The sequence below is a fragment of the Tamandua tetradactyla genome, chromosome 15 (assembly GCF_023851605.1).
Source record: "Tamandua tetradactyla isolate mTamTet1 chromosome 15, mTamTet1.pri, whole genome shotgun sequence".
Lineage (NCBI taxonomy): Eukaryota > Metazoa > Chordata > Mammalia > Pilosa > Myrmecophagidae > Tamandua > Tamandua tetradactyla.
The window spans coordinates 87028587-87044991 of record NC_135341.1 but is presented as its reverse complement, the minus strand read 5'-3'; the positions used below and the strand labels follow the sequence as shown (position 1 = coordinate 87044991).

The 16405-nt window shown below is 38.2% G+C and overlaps 1 protein-coding gene across 1 annotated transcript in view; it reads left to right on the top strand.

The window, feature by feature from the left end:
- The window catches only part of PCOLCE2 (procollagen C-endopeptidase enhancer 2), an 82791-nt gene extending 66854 nt beyond the window's left edge, over positions 1-15937 (top strand). Inside the window, exons 7-9 of the mRNA XM_077130316.1 lie at positions 4655-4738; positions 7255-7422; positions 9455-15937. Of these exons, the coding sequence (XP_076986431.1) occupies positions 4655-4738; positions 7255-7422; positions 9455-9591 (389 nt within the window). The 3' untranslated portion in view covers positions 9592-15937. The remainder of the gene's footprint in view (positions 1-4654; positions 4739-7254; positions 7423-9454) is intronic.
- The last annotated feature ends 468 nt before the right edge of the window (positions 15938-16405 follow it).

The following is a 16405-nucleotide window of genomic DNA, read 5'->3' as shown; positions in this document are numbered from 1 at the left end:
TTCATAAATATGTGGAAGTTAACAATGTGCTCTTAAACAACCAATAGGTTAAACAGGAAATCAGAAGGGAAATTAGGAAATATCTTTAAAAAAAAAATACAACATAGCAAAACTTATGGGATGCAGCAAAGGCAGTGCTGAGAGGCAAATTTATAGCTCTAAATGCTTACTTTAAAAAGAAAAAATGTTTCAAATCAGATCTAACCTCAAAACTGGAAGTCCTAGAAAAAGAAGAATAAACCAAACAAAAGGCAAGGAGAAGGAAGGAAATAACAATGATTAGAGTGGAGATAAAGAAAAAATAATAGAATTAAGAAAGAAGTTGGTTCTTTGAAAAGATCAATAAGATCCACACACCTTTAGTTATGATGAAGAAGAAAGAGGTCACAACTAAAATCAGAAATGAAAAAGGGGACGTCACTACTGACCCTACTGAAATAAAAAGGACAATAAGAGGATACTATGAAAAAAATGTATGCCAATAAAAATTAGATAATCTAGATTAAATGTGCTAATCCCTAGAAACACACAAACTATCTACATTGACTCACGAAATAATAGAAGAGCTCAACATACCAATCAAAAGTAAGAGATTGAATTGTAATAAAAAACTTACCAACAAAAAGCTAAATTTTTGCAAAATTCAAAAGATGGTGCAAAGTTTATTAGATATTCAACAGTGAATTATGTGAGAAATATATTGTAAATGAAGTAAAAATCACATAAAATTACCTTTTATATAGAGAAAGCAAGTTCAAGTGATGGATAGAAAAACCAAGAGATGAAGAAATTTGGATGAATTCCATAAAGTTTAAAAATTGTTTTATTATATGTCTCTCTATGCATATAATTATATATATATGAAATGTGTATGTATCTCTAAAATGAAACTGTATGCTACCTGGGAACAGGAACCATGTCATATCTCTTTCATATACTCTACTATGCTAAACACATAGCACGTACTAAAAAATTTGCTCAATTGAATTAAAAGTCATTTAGAAAATGAAAAAAATATATATTTAACAACAAATAAAGCCCAGAACCAAATGACTTTATGGGGAAATTCCCCCCATAAATTCCAAGCATCCCAAGAAGAATTAACACCAATGTTGCTCAAATTCTTCCAAAAAATTTAAAAGGACAGAACATTCTCCAGTCTTTCTGAAAAGACCAGTATCACCCACGTACCAAAGCCAGATAAAGATAACACAAGGAAAGAAAACTACAGACCAATATCTCTTATGAATATAGACACAAAAATCCTCAACAAAATTCTAGCCAACCAAATCCAACAGCACATTAAAAGAAATGATCGGGTACCATTTCCCTGGTATGTAAGGGTGGTTCAACATAAGAAAAGAAATTAATGTAAAATACCACATTAACAGAATGAAGGAAAAAATCACATGATGATCTTGACTGATGTAGAAAAGGCAAATCCAGCACTCTTTCTTGATAAAAACTCCTAGAAAACGAGGACTAGAAGGACTCTTACACAATCTGATAAAGGTCATATATGGAAAAACCCACAGCTGGCATTCTACTTAATGGTGAAAGACTGAAAGCTTTCCTTCTAAGATCAGAAATGTCAAGGATGCCTGCTGGAACAGTACAGCAGTTGTTGACTACAGCATTGTACTGGAAGTTCTTCTTGCCAGAGCATTTAAGCAAGAAAAAGAAATAAAAGACATGCAAATTGGAAAGGAAGAAGTAAAAGTTTCTTCTTCTTTGTATGTTGTGTGATGGGGGTCAGATTTCATTCTTTTTCCATGTGAGTATCCATTATTGCAGCATCATTTGTTAAATTTTTGTTTGTTTGCTTGTTTGTTTGGAAAGTACGTGGGCCAGGAATTGAACCCAGGTCTCCTGTGTGGCAGGTGGGAATTCTACTGCTGAACTACCCCTGCACCCCTGAAGTAAAACTTCTATTGTACAGATGACATGGTCCTATATACAGAAAATCCTGGAAAATCCACAACAAACCTCCTAGAGCTAATGAATTCAGCAAAGTGGCTAGGTATAAGGTTAACACCTGAAAATCAATGGTGATACACGAGCAATGAACAATTAGAAGAAGAAATAGAGAAAAAAATCCCATTTACAATAGCAAATAAAAGAATCAAATATCTAGGAATAAGTCTAACCAAGGATATAAAGGACTTGTACATAGAAAACTTGGAAAACATTGCTAAAAGAGATCAAAGAAGACCTAAATAAATGGAAGGACAAACTGTGTTCATGGATTAGAAGACTAAATATCCTAAAATGTCAATTCTACCCCAAGTGATTCACAGATTCAATGCAATCTCACTCAAAATCCCTACAGTCTTCTTTGCAGAAATGGAAAAGCCAATTATGAAATTTACACGGAAGGGTAAGTGGCCCCATATAGGAGAAATCACTCTGAAAAAGAAGAATGAAGTTGGAGAACTCACTCTTTCTGATCATAAACTTATTACAAAGCGGTAATCAAAACAGATGGTAACAGCACAAGGACAGACATGTAGACCAGTGGAATAGAAATGAGAGCTCAGAAAGCAACCCTCACATGTATGGCCAAATGATTTTTGATAGGTGGATAAATTGGCAAAGAATGGTCTCTTGAACAAATGGTGATAGGAAAACCGGACATCCATTTGCAAAATAATGAAAGAGGACTCACACCTCACACTTTATGCAAAAATCAACCCAAAATGGATCAAAGACCTTAATATTAAAAGCGAGAACCATGAAACGCCCAGAAGGAAATGTAGAAGTGCATCTTCAGGCCTTGTGGTAGGTAATGGCTTCTTAGACTTCTTACCCAAAGCCCAGCAACAAAAGAAAAAAATGGACAAATGGTACATCAAAATTAAAACTTCAGAGAGTTAAAAGACTTTACTATGAAAGAAAATGACAACCTTTACAATGGGAGAAAATATTTGGAAGCCATGTATCTGATAAAGGTCTAATATCCAGAATATAAAAAGAAATTCTTCAACTTAAAAGTAAACAACCCAGTTAAAAGATGGACAACATTTGAATAGACATCTCTCCAAAAAAGATACACAAATAGCTAAAAAGGATATGAAAAGATGCTTAAATCACTAGCTTTTGGGGAAATGCCAACCAAAACCACAATGAGATACCATTTCACACCCACTGGATTGGCTACTATTAAAAAAAAAAAAGAAAATTTTAAGTACTGGAGAGGACACAGAGAAATAGGAGCATTCATTTGTTGCTGGTGGCAATGTAAAACGGTGCAGCCACTGTGGAAGACAGTTTGGCAGTTTCTCAGAAAGTTAAGTATAGAATTATCATAATGAATCAACAATCCCACTTCTACGTATAGTCCCCAAAGAACTGAAATCAGGGACTTGAACAGATTTTGTACTGCAGTGTTCATAGTGGTATTATTCACAATTGCCAAAAGATGGAAGCAACCTATATGTGCATCAACCACTGAATGGATAAACAAGTATGCGTGTGTGTGTATATATATATATATATACACGCGCACACACACACACAATGGAATGTTATTCAGCTGTAAAAAGGAATGGAGTTCTGATACATGTGACAACATGGATGACCCTGAAAGACATCATGTTGAATGAAATAAGCCAGAGACAAAAAGACAATTACGATATGATCTCACTGTTTTGAAACAATTAGAATAAGCAAACTCAAAGTGAGAAACTAGAATACAGGTCACCAGGAGATGGCTTGGAGATACAGAATGAGAACTTAAGGCCTAAAATGTACAGGGTTGGAGTAATGGAGAGGTTTTGGAACAACATTCTGAACACAATTAACAGCACTGAAATATATATATGTGAATATGATCAGAAGGGAAAATGTTAGATTGCATATATAGTAACAGAAAAAAATTTGTTAATCCTTGGAACTACACTGTACAAACAATGAACTCTAAGTTAACCTATGGACTTTTGTTAATAGAACAATTATAAAAATGTGCTGTTATCATTGTAACAAATGAATTGCACCAATGCAAGGAGTTAATAATATGGGGTATGCGTATTATGCATGATTGCTCTATAAACCAACAACTTCTCTAATTTAAAAAGTTATATAAAAATATAAAAGAAGCCTAGAATATAAAAAATAAAACTAAACAAATATTTAGTGGTTGGTTGCATCTAATTACAGATGTAACCCACCTTACAGGTGAGCTCGAGTTTCTGAAAACTTGAGCTACCCACATGCGGGCAATTGTATCATATTTTAAATACAAGAAAGTTCCCTCCATACTCAGGTGAGCATCATAGGATTCCATTTGTCAAGTGAAGGATTATATTATTTGAGTTCAGATTTGCTGTGCTGGGTTTTTCTAAGCAGGGCACACACAGTATGTCTATTTTTGGTTATAGTGTTGGTTATATATAAAGGCAGAAGGTAACAGGGCTAAATTTGGATTATCTTTGATCTCAGGTTTAAAATTCACAGAGGTATTAAGTTGCACTAAAGAAATGAGAGCAGTAGTTGGTAGCATGAATTTCTTTTGCATGCTTTTTAAATATTTCATTGCAGTGACAGACTGGTGGTTCAGAGAAATAAAGGCGAATTTTAAATTGATAGATTCGCATATAAACACTAATTATATTTACTTCACTTTCCTGAATCTTATGTCTTTCTTCTTTGGCTTAAGGTTTAAAACCCACAGTGGCCCTGTGTCAGCAAAAGTGTAGATGGTCTGGGACTCTGGAGAGCAATTACTGTTCAAGCAACTTTGGTAAGAAATAAAAGCAGGCTTTTCTCTCTAATTAGAAACTCGAGACTACAGGCTTAATCTCAAAGGTATTGCCATGAAAGTTTTAGAGAAAGAAAGGTAATGTTGAAAGGTCAATAATGGGGTGGTGAGATGGTGGCTCAGTGGCAGAGTTCTCGCCTGCCATGCCAGAGACCCGGGTTCGATTCCCCGTGCCTGCCCACGCAAAAAAAAAAAAAAAAAAAAAAAAAAAGGCCAGTAACACTAGGGTGTGTTGATTGTGTTAGAATTGCTAGATTTCACAACTGAGAAAAACTGTATACAGAAAATATGCTTTTCTCACAAAAATCATTTGGCTCCTGGAACCTGACACTGCTATTCTGGGCACTCTAGCTGGGTGTGTATTCCTTAAAAAAAAAAAAAAAAAAAAGTATACATTTTTCCTCACGTTTTTCATGTATTGAGAAGTTTTTTCACACATTGTAAAAGTTTAAGTAAAATTAGAACCATCTTCAGTTACATTCAGAAGTGGCCTATGAGAAGAAATTTAAGTATTTTCTCTATAGTGTCCTTCCAAAGTACTAAATTAAAGCTTGGAAATCTGGAGTCTATTTGGTAACTCTTATAAATTGGAACCTGGGGAGATATTACTTAATGACTTAGAGTTTTTAAAAGACTTTTATAATTAAAAAAGTGACATCCTCTGTGAAAATACTTCAGAGCAAAAGATTTTCAGAAAAGCAGCTTAAATAAAAACATTTTTTAAAAAGTCCTAGAGTGCACGGGTTATCTGGTGGTAGAGGGTACCCCACTCCAAGTGGGAGACCCGGGTTCCAATCCCAGCCTCTGCCCGCCTCCCCCAACCAAAAAAAAAAAAAAAAAAAAAGGGAAAGAAAGTTGCTACAGTCTAAACAGGTTACCCCAAACAAAGGGCCTCCCCAGAAGGGGCTTCTTTGCCTTTTCTGTGTCCGGCTCTGGGAATGCTCTGCAGCCCTAGATGAGCTTCATCACGGTCAAGGTCTGAAGACCTACAGTCTTAATGGAATGCATATGCTAAAATTCAAACCACATAAAAATTGAATACAGACAGGACTAGTTGTTCAGAAACTCACCCGCCTTGTCCTTTGAGAGCCAACTGATACCACTTATGAGCTGACATTTTGCAGTGAAGACTCATTACCAGGTATCAAAGTAAGACATGATCGGAATTTCCATTTTAAGAGCTTTGCACCCACAAAAGCAATGAGAGCTCACTATCCTGAAGGGGTCATACCAGTCAAGTAAAAACCTTGCTTCATTCCATTGCACTGACTCAGTTATTCGGTGAAGGGACTGCAGCGCTGTTGCTGGAGGCCAGCTGGCGCTCAGCCAACTTGCTAACGCTCCCTGCGGCAGTTCTGGGGTGTAGCAATAACAGGATATTACCAGCTTTTAAGGGCAGGGCCAGGGCCAGTGAAGTCTTTGAATGCAAGGCTCATTTGGCACCATGGGAACTGTCCCCCTAAAAGGTTGAAAGCACCCCTTGTACATACACAGCCTCACCATTCCTCATTAGCTCAGAGGTGGGACTTTTTTCTTTTTGAATATAATGACTAAGACAGAGAATTACATAATGCAAAGCAATTGAATTCTGCTAGAGTTTTTTTTTTTTTTTTAAGCAAGAAAATGTTTAAAATTATACCTCAGTTCTGTATTTTGACTTGTTAAATGAGATAAACAGGGTGGATGTGGAAGACCCAGAGAAAGACATGGATTCCCTGATAGAGGGAAAGATTTTTCATTCAAGAAGGGGCAACTACAGAGAGTGGGGGGAGCAAGGAACGTAGAGAACAGGTGGACATTCACCCATAAGACGAAAGGACTCAGACTCCCACAGGCAACCTCGAGGATTGTACTGCTTCTCAAGGTTCTATGTCTTGTACAGTTGTCACTGCTAGAGGTCCTCATTGTAGCACTGATCCGCAGGTTGGATCATTGATCATCGATCCACAGGTTGGATAAAACATACAGAAAAGTTCTCATCTCAGCAATGGATTGCAGTACAGTAGAAATTTAGGTTTCTCTCCTAGTTATCAACATCTAACACCAGGGTCACATGGGAAACAGGGTAACATTCCAGCTCCATGCCTCCCGTTTTTTACCTGAATTTTGGTGACAAATGTACAGACCTAAATTTGAGAGCTAGGGCCTGCCCTTTAAAATTTTTTATATCCCAAACTTAGAAGAATGTAAAATTATTTTCCTTCACTTACAACTGCTTTCACTGCCCACATTGTTTTTTTTTTTTTTTTTTTTTTTTTTTTTTTTTAAAGAGAGAGGGAGGAAAGGAAGGAAAGACAGAGAAGGAAGGAAGGATGGAAGGAAGGGAAACATTTTTAAACATTTTCTTGTTTTATTATATTTTGTTTGTTTGTTTGTTTTTTACATGGGCTGGGGCCGGGAATCGAACCGGGGTCCTCCGGCACGGCAGGCAAGCATTCTTGCCCGCTGAGCCACCGCGGCCCGCCCCCACATTGTTTTTAATGTGCTCTCTTCTGCAGCACTGGCTGGCACTGTTATCACAACTGTCACTCGAGGCGGGAGCTTGCAAGCCACAGTCTCCATCATCAACATCTACAAAGAGGGAGACTTGGCCATCCAGCAGGCAGGCAAGAACATGAGTGCCAAGATGACGGTGGTCTGTAAGCAGTGTCCTCTTCTCAGAAGAGGTAAGGAGGAAAACCTTCATCCCATTCTTGGGTGGCTCAGGGACAGAGGTGCTTGACAGAGCCTCTTTGAGCAAGTCATGGATCTTTCTATGACTGCTCTAGGGAAGGGGGATCAGGGCTAATCTGTTGTCCACTCGGGTATAGAAGGAATGCAGAATTTGGCTCTAATCAAAGGTATTGATAACCTGTGGAAGGTGAAGATAGTGGAAATGTAGAATGACTCCAAGAGTCACTTGAAGATAAATCAGTAGGCAACAGACAGTGGAGCAGGTCAGGGAAAAGATTTTCAACTATTGCACTTAAGGTGCCAATGTTGTATTTAGATGAAAATATCTAGTAAGCAACAGGAAATGCAAAGCTGAAGTTCATAAGAGAGGGTTATATCTGGACTAAAAGAATTTGGATCTATTTGCAGAGATAGGACCATTAAACTTGTGGATGGGAATGAGTTTATTAAGAGAAATTGTAGAAAAAGTGACTCCAGAGCCAGAAGCCATGCCTTTAAAAATATTTAACAAGTTTTTTAACTTATGAAAGTAATGTATGTTCCCTGTTTTTGCTTAAAAGTTTAAATAAGTAGAGAAAGGTATAAAATAAAAAGTGGAAGTTCCCTCTCCCTTTCTCCAGAAGTACTGTGAAAAGTTCCTTCCAGGAAGTTTCTATCCATATTAAAGCATACACACACGTTCATGCATATTGTTACAGATGGGTATATATACTATATATACTCTTCTGTAGCTTTTTCCCCACATAATAAATATGAAGACGTATTTCCATAACAAATAGATTTGTCTTTTTCTTTGGAATGGTAGCAACGCATCTTATCGTGCTGTGTGACATGCTGTGTGACATACTATGATTTTTAGATTCTATCTCAGCTGATCCCTTTCCTCAGTCATGTCACAAATATCTCCTACAACCAAACCAAATCAAATATACACAAATGTGGACTATCTGCTTCATAAAAACCTTACTCTGCATTTAGATTACTCAGAAGAGTCAGGCTAGCAGTCTCAAGTTGACTTTGCAGAGAGAATAGTAAAGGTTCTGTAAAAGATAAATACTTCCTTTTAAAACTGCCAGGAACAGCAAATAATGCATCATGTAAGGTCTCATAATAATATTAACAGGTCAGCCTGGAGGTGGCATCCACCTGCCCAGCCACCTGGCCGGCATCTGCCTGCCAGGCCTGTCAACCTTTCACAGCCATGGCTCTTGTCCACCATGAGGGCAGCCTGCAGAGGAAGGGTTATGCAAGAGAAAAAGGAAACAACATATTTTTGTTAAGACACACAGGAGGAAGGGGCAAATAAATGAAGTGGTTAATACACATGGAGAATATAACATTTTTCTGAGACAATATAAATCTTAGGAATTGAACCCAATTCACCACAGCTCAGGTCCCAGTCTAGGCCTAATTTAGCCACACTGATATATAAAATATATATATATATATAATTAATGTAATGGGTACAAATACTTTTCAGTACCTATTTTTTGCAAGGAACTAAAGAATTCAAAGAAACGTATGGCCTACCCATGCCTTCAAGAAGCTTAAGTTCAAGGCAACGATAACAGGAGAGAGTGGATGATTAGTTGCCAAATGTGCAGGAAGTCTGGAATCTTTATGGGACTAAGAGAGACCATCCAAGGGTATGTCAGGAACCTCTGGGGGCCCCAAGGAAGGAGAGCTCTCCCCTTGACCTGGGGCCCCACGGAAAGCTCCCCTTGACACGGTGCACTGTTCACGGTGGGCACATGGCAGCTCATCAGTCCTCCAGCACTGCAGAGCCAGGCGTGACTTTATACATCACCTTGTACAGTTTCCTTGTGATGGCAGGGCTGGAACGTGTTAGTTAATTTTTTTTTTTTTTGCTACTGAGAATCTTAAGCCAGATTTTATTCTCAATAGAACAAATATACAACATCATTTATAGAATAAAACATTTATCCAGAGGCAAGTTGTTGTCCAAGTTATTTCAAACCAACACACCTGAAGAAAGATATTTAATTTTATATTCTCTTTCTTTAGGCTTAAATTACATTATTATGGGCCAAGTGGGTGAAGATGGACAAGGCAAAATTATGCCAAACAGCTTTATCATGATATTCAAGACCAAGAATCAGAAGCTCCTGTACGCCTTGAAAAATAAGCAGTGTTCACAGTGAATGTGTCAAGTTAAGCTACATTCTTATGATTGCCTTCGAAAGACATTTCTCTTAGTAGGAAAAACATCTTATAAAATTAAATATTGATCAGACAGATATACTCTTCACATGCTGTAAGTATGAGAGCTCTGATGTTGCAGATGGAAGTTCTGTGCCTACAGTGAGAGGTGCAGCAATAGGACCGTAAACCTGCAGGCTCAGTGCCGTGATAGGAAACTGAATGCAGCAAGTGTGGACTGCTGAGAAGCAGTTTATTTATACATCTCTGGAAAAGGGTATTTTAGAAATGAGTTGTGTGAAGATGTAAAAAAGAGATTTTATGAGTGCAATATTTATAGTGATATTTTTACCTTTAAGCATTTAATTCAAGACATCCTTTTCTTATATTTTTAAACCAATACTTAATAAAATATTTTAAGTGATTATATAACAGCCGTTAAACTTGTTTGTATAGAAAGTGGAACACTAAGAATACTCCCTGTTATTTACATGAGGTTGTCTTTAAATCAGTTTATACTTTGTTAAAGAATTAGCATTCCAAAATTTTCAGGGACTAGGTAGATCCACTAATATAATTAGACTCTAATTATTCTCTCTGCAGAGCAAAAGAACACTAGTGCTAGAATGGTGTCTGCATGGATCTTGGCCAACTCCGTCATTTTGTAATTTAAATTGAAGCTCAGGTATGTGTAATGACTTGCTCAGGCCACACATCTCCTAATAGGCAGAGCAGGCAATTTAGGTGCAGGTGTCCTCATTCCAGACCCAGTGCCTTTGCTGCCATCAGATGAGGCCCACCCCAGCCCAGGGCAATCCTCTTATCCTAACTCTGAGTTCAGTTTGCATTTGGTTAGCCTAAGTTGTAACTGGTCACTCTATAGGATCTGAAACTAGAAGTGAGCCTGACATTCTTCCCCAGCTAACTGGATCAGTACATATCAGCTACGCACTAAGCTGCATTCTGTCATTGCTTTCGAAAAATCTGTTTTCATTTAATAGTGGAAGAATGGTGATGAGACTCCCATCATTCCTACAATGTTTATTAAAATGTAACCATACCTGCAACAGGGTATGGTAGCCACCCCTCTAGGAAGCTGGTGGCCAGGGGCTATGGAAGAGGGGACAACCATTCCTATCCAAAGAAGAAAGGACATCAGGAATAAACAAAGACTCAGGTCACAAGATCTCCCCTGGTAGAAACACAGTTTTAGAAATAAGAGAAAATATTCTTTTGAATGAAAACAATAATTCTCAGGCCTAGGGGTAACCAGACATTCAAAGGGCAAGGAAATAAAAGTTCAAAAGGAAAAATCCCTCCCTTTTGGCAGGTGAGTGAGCATAAGGAAGCAACAGATGAGGGCTGGCTGGCAGAGTGAGGAGTCATTCTAAACTTTCCCACCAAGAGGTCCATCAGTGCCTGAATTCACCAGCTGACAAAGAGGATGAACTAGAGGTCAGGACATGCTCATGGTTGGGTAGCTGGCTTCCCTGCTAGTGCCACCTTTTAGAGAGACCTTCTCAGCTAGCTGGGCTTCACAGAGCAGCCAGGATGTAACTACGGACTCCTGGTTGATTCCAACCTTCTCAACACAAGTTGCTTTGGAGAAACACATTATGGAACTTGGGAGGGATCACTAAAGAGTTCAGTATTTCTTCTCTTAATAGCACTTCACTGGTGCATGACAGCGTGGCTGCAGGTATTGGCCTTCTCCATCACCAGTGGAAAGACTTCCATCGATTTCTGAGTGGGCTCGAGTCATGGGGGTAAAAACTGGGATAAGTAATCCAACTGTTCATACCATTGATATTTCTGACCCGAAACTTAAAACTGTTTAGGAGATTAGTGGTTAATAATATATGGCATTGGTTTGTCTTTTAATTTGATTACTCAAAACAGCAATAATGGTACTAAAAAGTAAAGTACTGCTTTCTGGCCCAGTAGTCATTCTTTAATTTCTTTCTTGTTTTTCAAATGGTTTATTTTGACTGAACTTCAGTTTCCTTAGTTAAAAATTGAGGGAGTTATACTAAATTACTTCTGGGTTCTGTTCTATTTTTCCTTTAAGAAAAAGGGCTTTTAAAATTATTTATTTTAAAAGAATAATTGAAAAGATTTTTGTTTTTAAGTATTTATACTTGGGAAGTTAAATATACATGAAAAATGAATGAGGACTTCCAGGAAGATAGAATAGGGTAGGCTGAGTTCACCCCTACATCATAGAACAAATGGAGAAAGGACAAAAAACGACCAGGGCAGTGGTTCCAGGGCACAAGGGACCAGAGAGGGCCCTCTACACTATATGGGGAGGACTGGATGAAAATGCAGAGAAATTATGATTAAGAGGACAGGGTGAGTTTACTTAGTCGCGACTGCACCTGGAACAGGCTGCGATGTGCAGGACAGAGTGTGTGCCAAAGGACCACACACTCCCACACCCCCACTTCTGTACCAGCTTGAGAGATCTTCCCGTGTGAGAACTCAGAAGCCAGTAGTCTTGGTATACCTACACACAGAGACCTTGCTACCAGGGCACAGTGCCCATCCCCTGCCCCCGAGGCAGGCTGCTGTGGGCGCCTGGTTTTGGTGGAGACTGGGAGGGCTCTCCCTTCAGAAGGGGGTACATGGAACAGAGCTGACCTGATAATTGGCCAGTGGCAGAGGCACTCTGGGTCCCGCTAACCCTGTCCTTTCTTCACAGAGGTGTAGAGCACTCAGGCATACACACGCAGAAAGGTGGAGAGAGTAGCTGTGCTGCAATGCCAGGGACTCCTGGTTTGGCTGTGAACAGGGGAGTGTGAAACATTCGGCCCCACTGTCCAAGAGCATTCTCCATGGGAGCTTGGGAATCACAAGACCCATCATGCTCACAAGTGGATTTTCTGTCGAGGTACACCTCCCACTCCCAAGCCTAGGGTTGGTGGCTTGGAGCACACACACAGACCTGCAACCTTCATTGGATTTGCACCTGGGCTCAATCCTACCCAGCTCTCAGATGCAGCTGGGGAGAGGCAAGCTGAGGGGAAGAGAGGACCCAAGAGCCATCTTTTGGGATGATAGGGCATATACAACCTGGCAAATTGCCTCTCTTTGTAGCTTTTAACAGAACTTCAATTAGAGTTTCTCCTTCTGCATGAGTTCCAGGCCTTGGATTTGCATGTCAAGTGCCAAAGAAGACCTTCAATGCAAACCCAAAGAAAAACAAAATATTAGACAAGAGAGGGAAAACAAACCTTATAAAACAAACAAACCTTATCAAGATAACCAAATGCCAAGAAACCAACCAACAAAAAATCGTAAACCATATGAAGAAGATATGGCCCAGCCAAGTTAAAATGCCAGCAGAGACACAGAATTTGGAACTAATCAAAGATATTCATACAAATCTCCTAAAGAACTTCAATGGGTTGGCTAAAGATGTAAAGGTATCAAGAAGACACCAGAAGAGCATAAAGAAGAATTTGAAAGAGTAAACAGAAAAACAGTAGATCTTATGGAAATTAAAGATACCCTGGATTAAATTAAAAATATACTAGAGATGCACAACAGCAGATTTGAAGAGGTAAGAAGAAAGAATAAGTGAACAACAGGACAGGACAACTGAATTTGAATACACAAAAGAACATGTGGTGAAAAAGATGGAAAATTTGAATTAAATCTCAGGGAAATGATAGACAACATGAAGTACACAAATAAAAGAATTATTGGTGTCCCAGAAGGAGAAGAGAAGAATAAAGGGCTAGGAAGATTGAGGAGATAATTGGGGGAAAATTCCCAATCTTTATACAAAATATACATATACAAATCAAGGAAGCCCAACAAATTCCAATTACAATAAATCCAAATAGACCCAACCAAGAAACACACTAATCAGAATGTCAAATTTTGAAGAGAAGCAGAAAGTCCTGAAAGTAGCAAGAAAAAAATGATTCATCACATAAAAGGAAAGCCACATAAGACCAAGCTTGGATTATTCAACGGGCACCATGGAGGCAAGAAGGCAGTAGTAAGATATATTTAAGAGTCTGAAAAAGAAAAACTGCCAGCCCAGAATTCTTTATCCAGCAAAGGTGTCCTTCAAAAGTGAGGGAGAGATTAAAATTTTTGCAGACAAACAAATGCTGAGCGAATTGGTTAACAAGAAACCTACCCTGCGAGAAATACTAAAGGGAGCTCTATGGGCTGGAAAAAAATAAAGAAAAAAGACAGGAGAGAGAGGTCTTGAGGAGAGCACAGAATTGCAGAGAATTAGTAAGGGTAGTTTAAAGGATAAAAAGAGAGAGGAAAAGAAAAAACAGCTCTGACAAATAAAAACCAAAAGATAAGATGGAAGATTTAAGAACTGCTTTCTTTTTTTTGGCCATCTTTAAAATTACGATTTTTTTTTTAATCATCACAATCCAAATTTTTTTGTGTGAAAACATGTACAAATAAGCAATACATTTCAAAGCACATCATATAATAGTGTAGAACAGATTTCAGAATTCAGTGTGGGTTACAATTCCACAATTTTAGGTTTTTACTTCTAGCTATTCTAAGATATTGGAGATTTCAATATAATGATTCAGCAGTCATACTCACTTGTTAAACCCTACCTTCTCTGTATAACTCCACCATCACCTTTAATCTTTCTACTACTCTTTAGGGGCATTTGGGCTATGCCCATTCTAGCTTGTTCATGTTGGAAGGGGCTGATGATAATATAGATAGGAGGATAGAACTAGTTGCTGTTCTAGATAGGCTGGCCCCTATGCATAAGAACTCCTTTTCAGTGATTAGTTTGAATGTTAACGGACTAAATTTACCAATTAAAAGATGCAGATTGACAGAGTGGATTTTAAAATATGATCCATCCGTATGCTGTTTACAAGAGACTCATCTTAGTCCCAAGGAAACAAAGAGACTGAAAGTAAAAGAATGGAAAAAAGATATTCCATCCAAGGTGCAACTAATAGAAAACAGGAATAGCTATACTAATATCAGACAAAATTGACTTTAAATGCAAAGATTTGAGACAATAAAAGGGACATATTAATAAAAGGGACAATTCACCAAGAAGAAATAACAACCATAGATGTTTATATACTCTGTGCTGGTTTGAAAGGAAGTATGCCCCCTAAGAAAAGCCATGTTTTGATATAAATCCCATTTCATAAAGGTAGAATAATCCCTATTCAATACTGTATATTTGAAACTGTAATGAGATCATCTCCCTGGTTGATATGATTTAGTCAAGAATGGTTGTTAAACTGGATTAGGGGATGACATGTCTCCACCCATTTGAGTGGGTCTTGATTAGTTTCTGAAGTCCTATAAAAAAGGAAATATTTTGGAGAATGAGAGATTCAGAGAGAGCAGAGCAGAATGACATAGCCACGAGAAGCAGAGAGTCTACCAGCCAGCTACCTTTGGAGATGAAGAGGGAAAACACCTCCCAGGGAGCTTCATGAAACAGGAAGCCAGGAGAGGAAGCTAGCAGATGACGCCGTATTCACCATGTGCCCTTCCAGCTGAGAAAGAAGCCCTGACTGTGTTCGCCATGTGCCTTCTCACTTGAGAGAGAAACCCTGAACTTCATCGGCCTTCTTGAACCAAGGTATCTTTCCCTGGATGCCTTTGATTAGACATTTCTACAGACTTGTTTTAATTGGGACATTTTCTTGGCCTTAGAACTGTAAACTAGCAACTCATTAAATTCTCCCTTTTAAAAGCTGTTTCGTTTCTGGTATATTGCATTCTGGCAGCTAGCAAACTAGAACACACCCAATCAAGGAGCTCCAAAGTATATGAGGCAAATTGGCAGAATGTTTGAAGAGGGCACTGTTTGTCCAACAAGAACAGTGGGAGACTTCAATGCATCATTCTTGCCTATAAATAGAACCACCATACAGAGGACCAATAAAGAAACAGAGAACCCAGATAATGTGATAAATGAATTAGACCTAACAGACATATATAGATCGGAATGAAGCTGGAAATCAATAACCCTAAAAAAACCAGAACTTTTGGAAATATATGGAGGTTGAATAACACACTTTTAAACAATCAGTAGGTCAAAGAAGAAATTACAGGAGAAATTGTAAATATCTGGATTCGAATACAATATATAAAAACTTATGGGGCAGAGTGATGGTGACTCAGTGGCAGAATTCTCACCTGCCATACCGGAGACCTGAGTTCATTTACCAGTGCCTGCCCATGTGGGGAAAAAAAAAAAAAGACTTATGGGATGCAGCAAAGTCAGTGCTGAGGAGAAATTTCTTGCCCTAAATGCTTATATTAAAAAAGAAGAAAGCAAAAATCGAGGACTTAACTGCTCACCTGAAAGAACTTGAGAAAGAACAGCAAACTAACCCCAAAGTAAATGGAGAGAAATAACAAAGATTAAGGCAGAAATAAATGAATTGGAGAACAAAAAAATAATAGAAAGAATCAATAAAACCAAAAGTTGGTTTTGTGATGTTCAATAAAGTTGACAAACATTCAGCTAGACTGACAAAAAAAGAGCGAGGACATAAATAAAATCAGAAAGGAAAGGGAGACATTACTATGGATCCTACTGAAATAAAAAAAAACTATAAGAGGATATTATGAACAACTGTATGCTAATATGTTGAATTCAACAAATGCTTAGAACACAAAAGACCTACATTGACTCAAGAAGAAATAGATGATTTTCACAAATCAGTTACTAGCAGAAAGACTGACTCAGCAATCAAAAAACCTCCCGACAAAAAAGAGCCCAGGACCAGAGAGCTTCACAGGGGAATTCTACCAAACATTCCCAAAAGGCTTAACTCCAATTCTGCTACACTC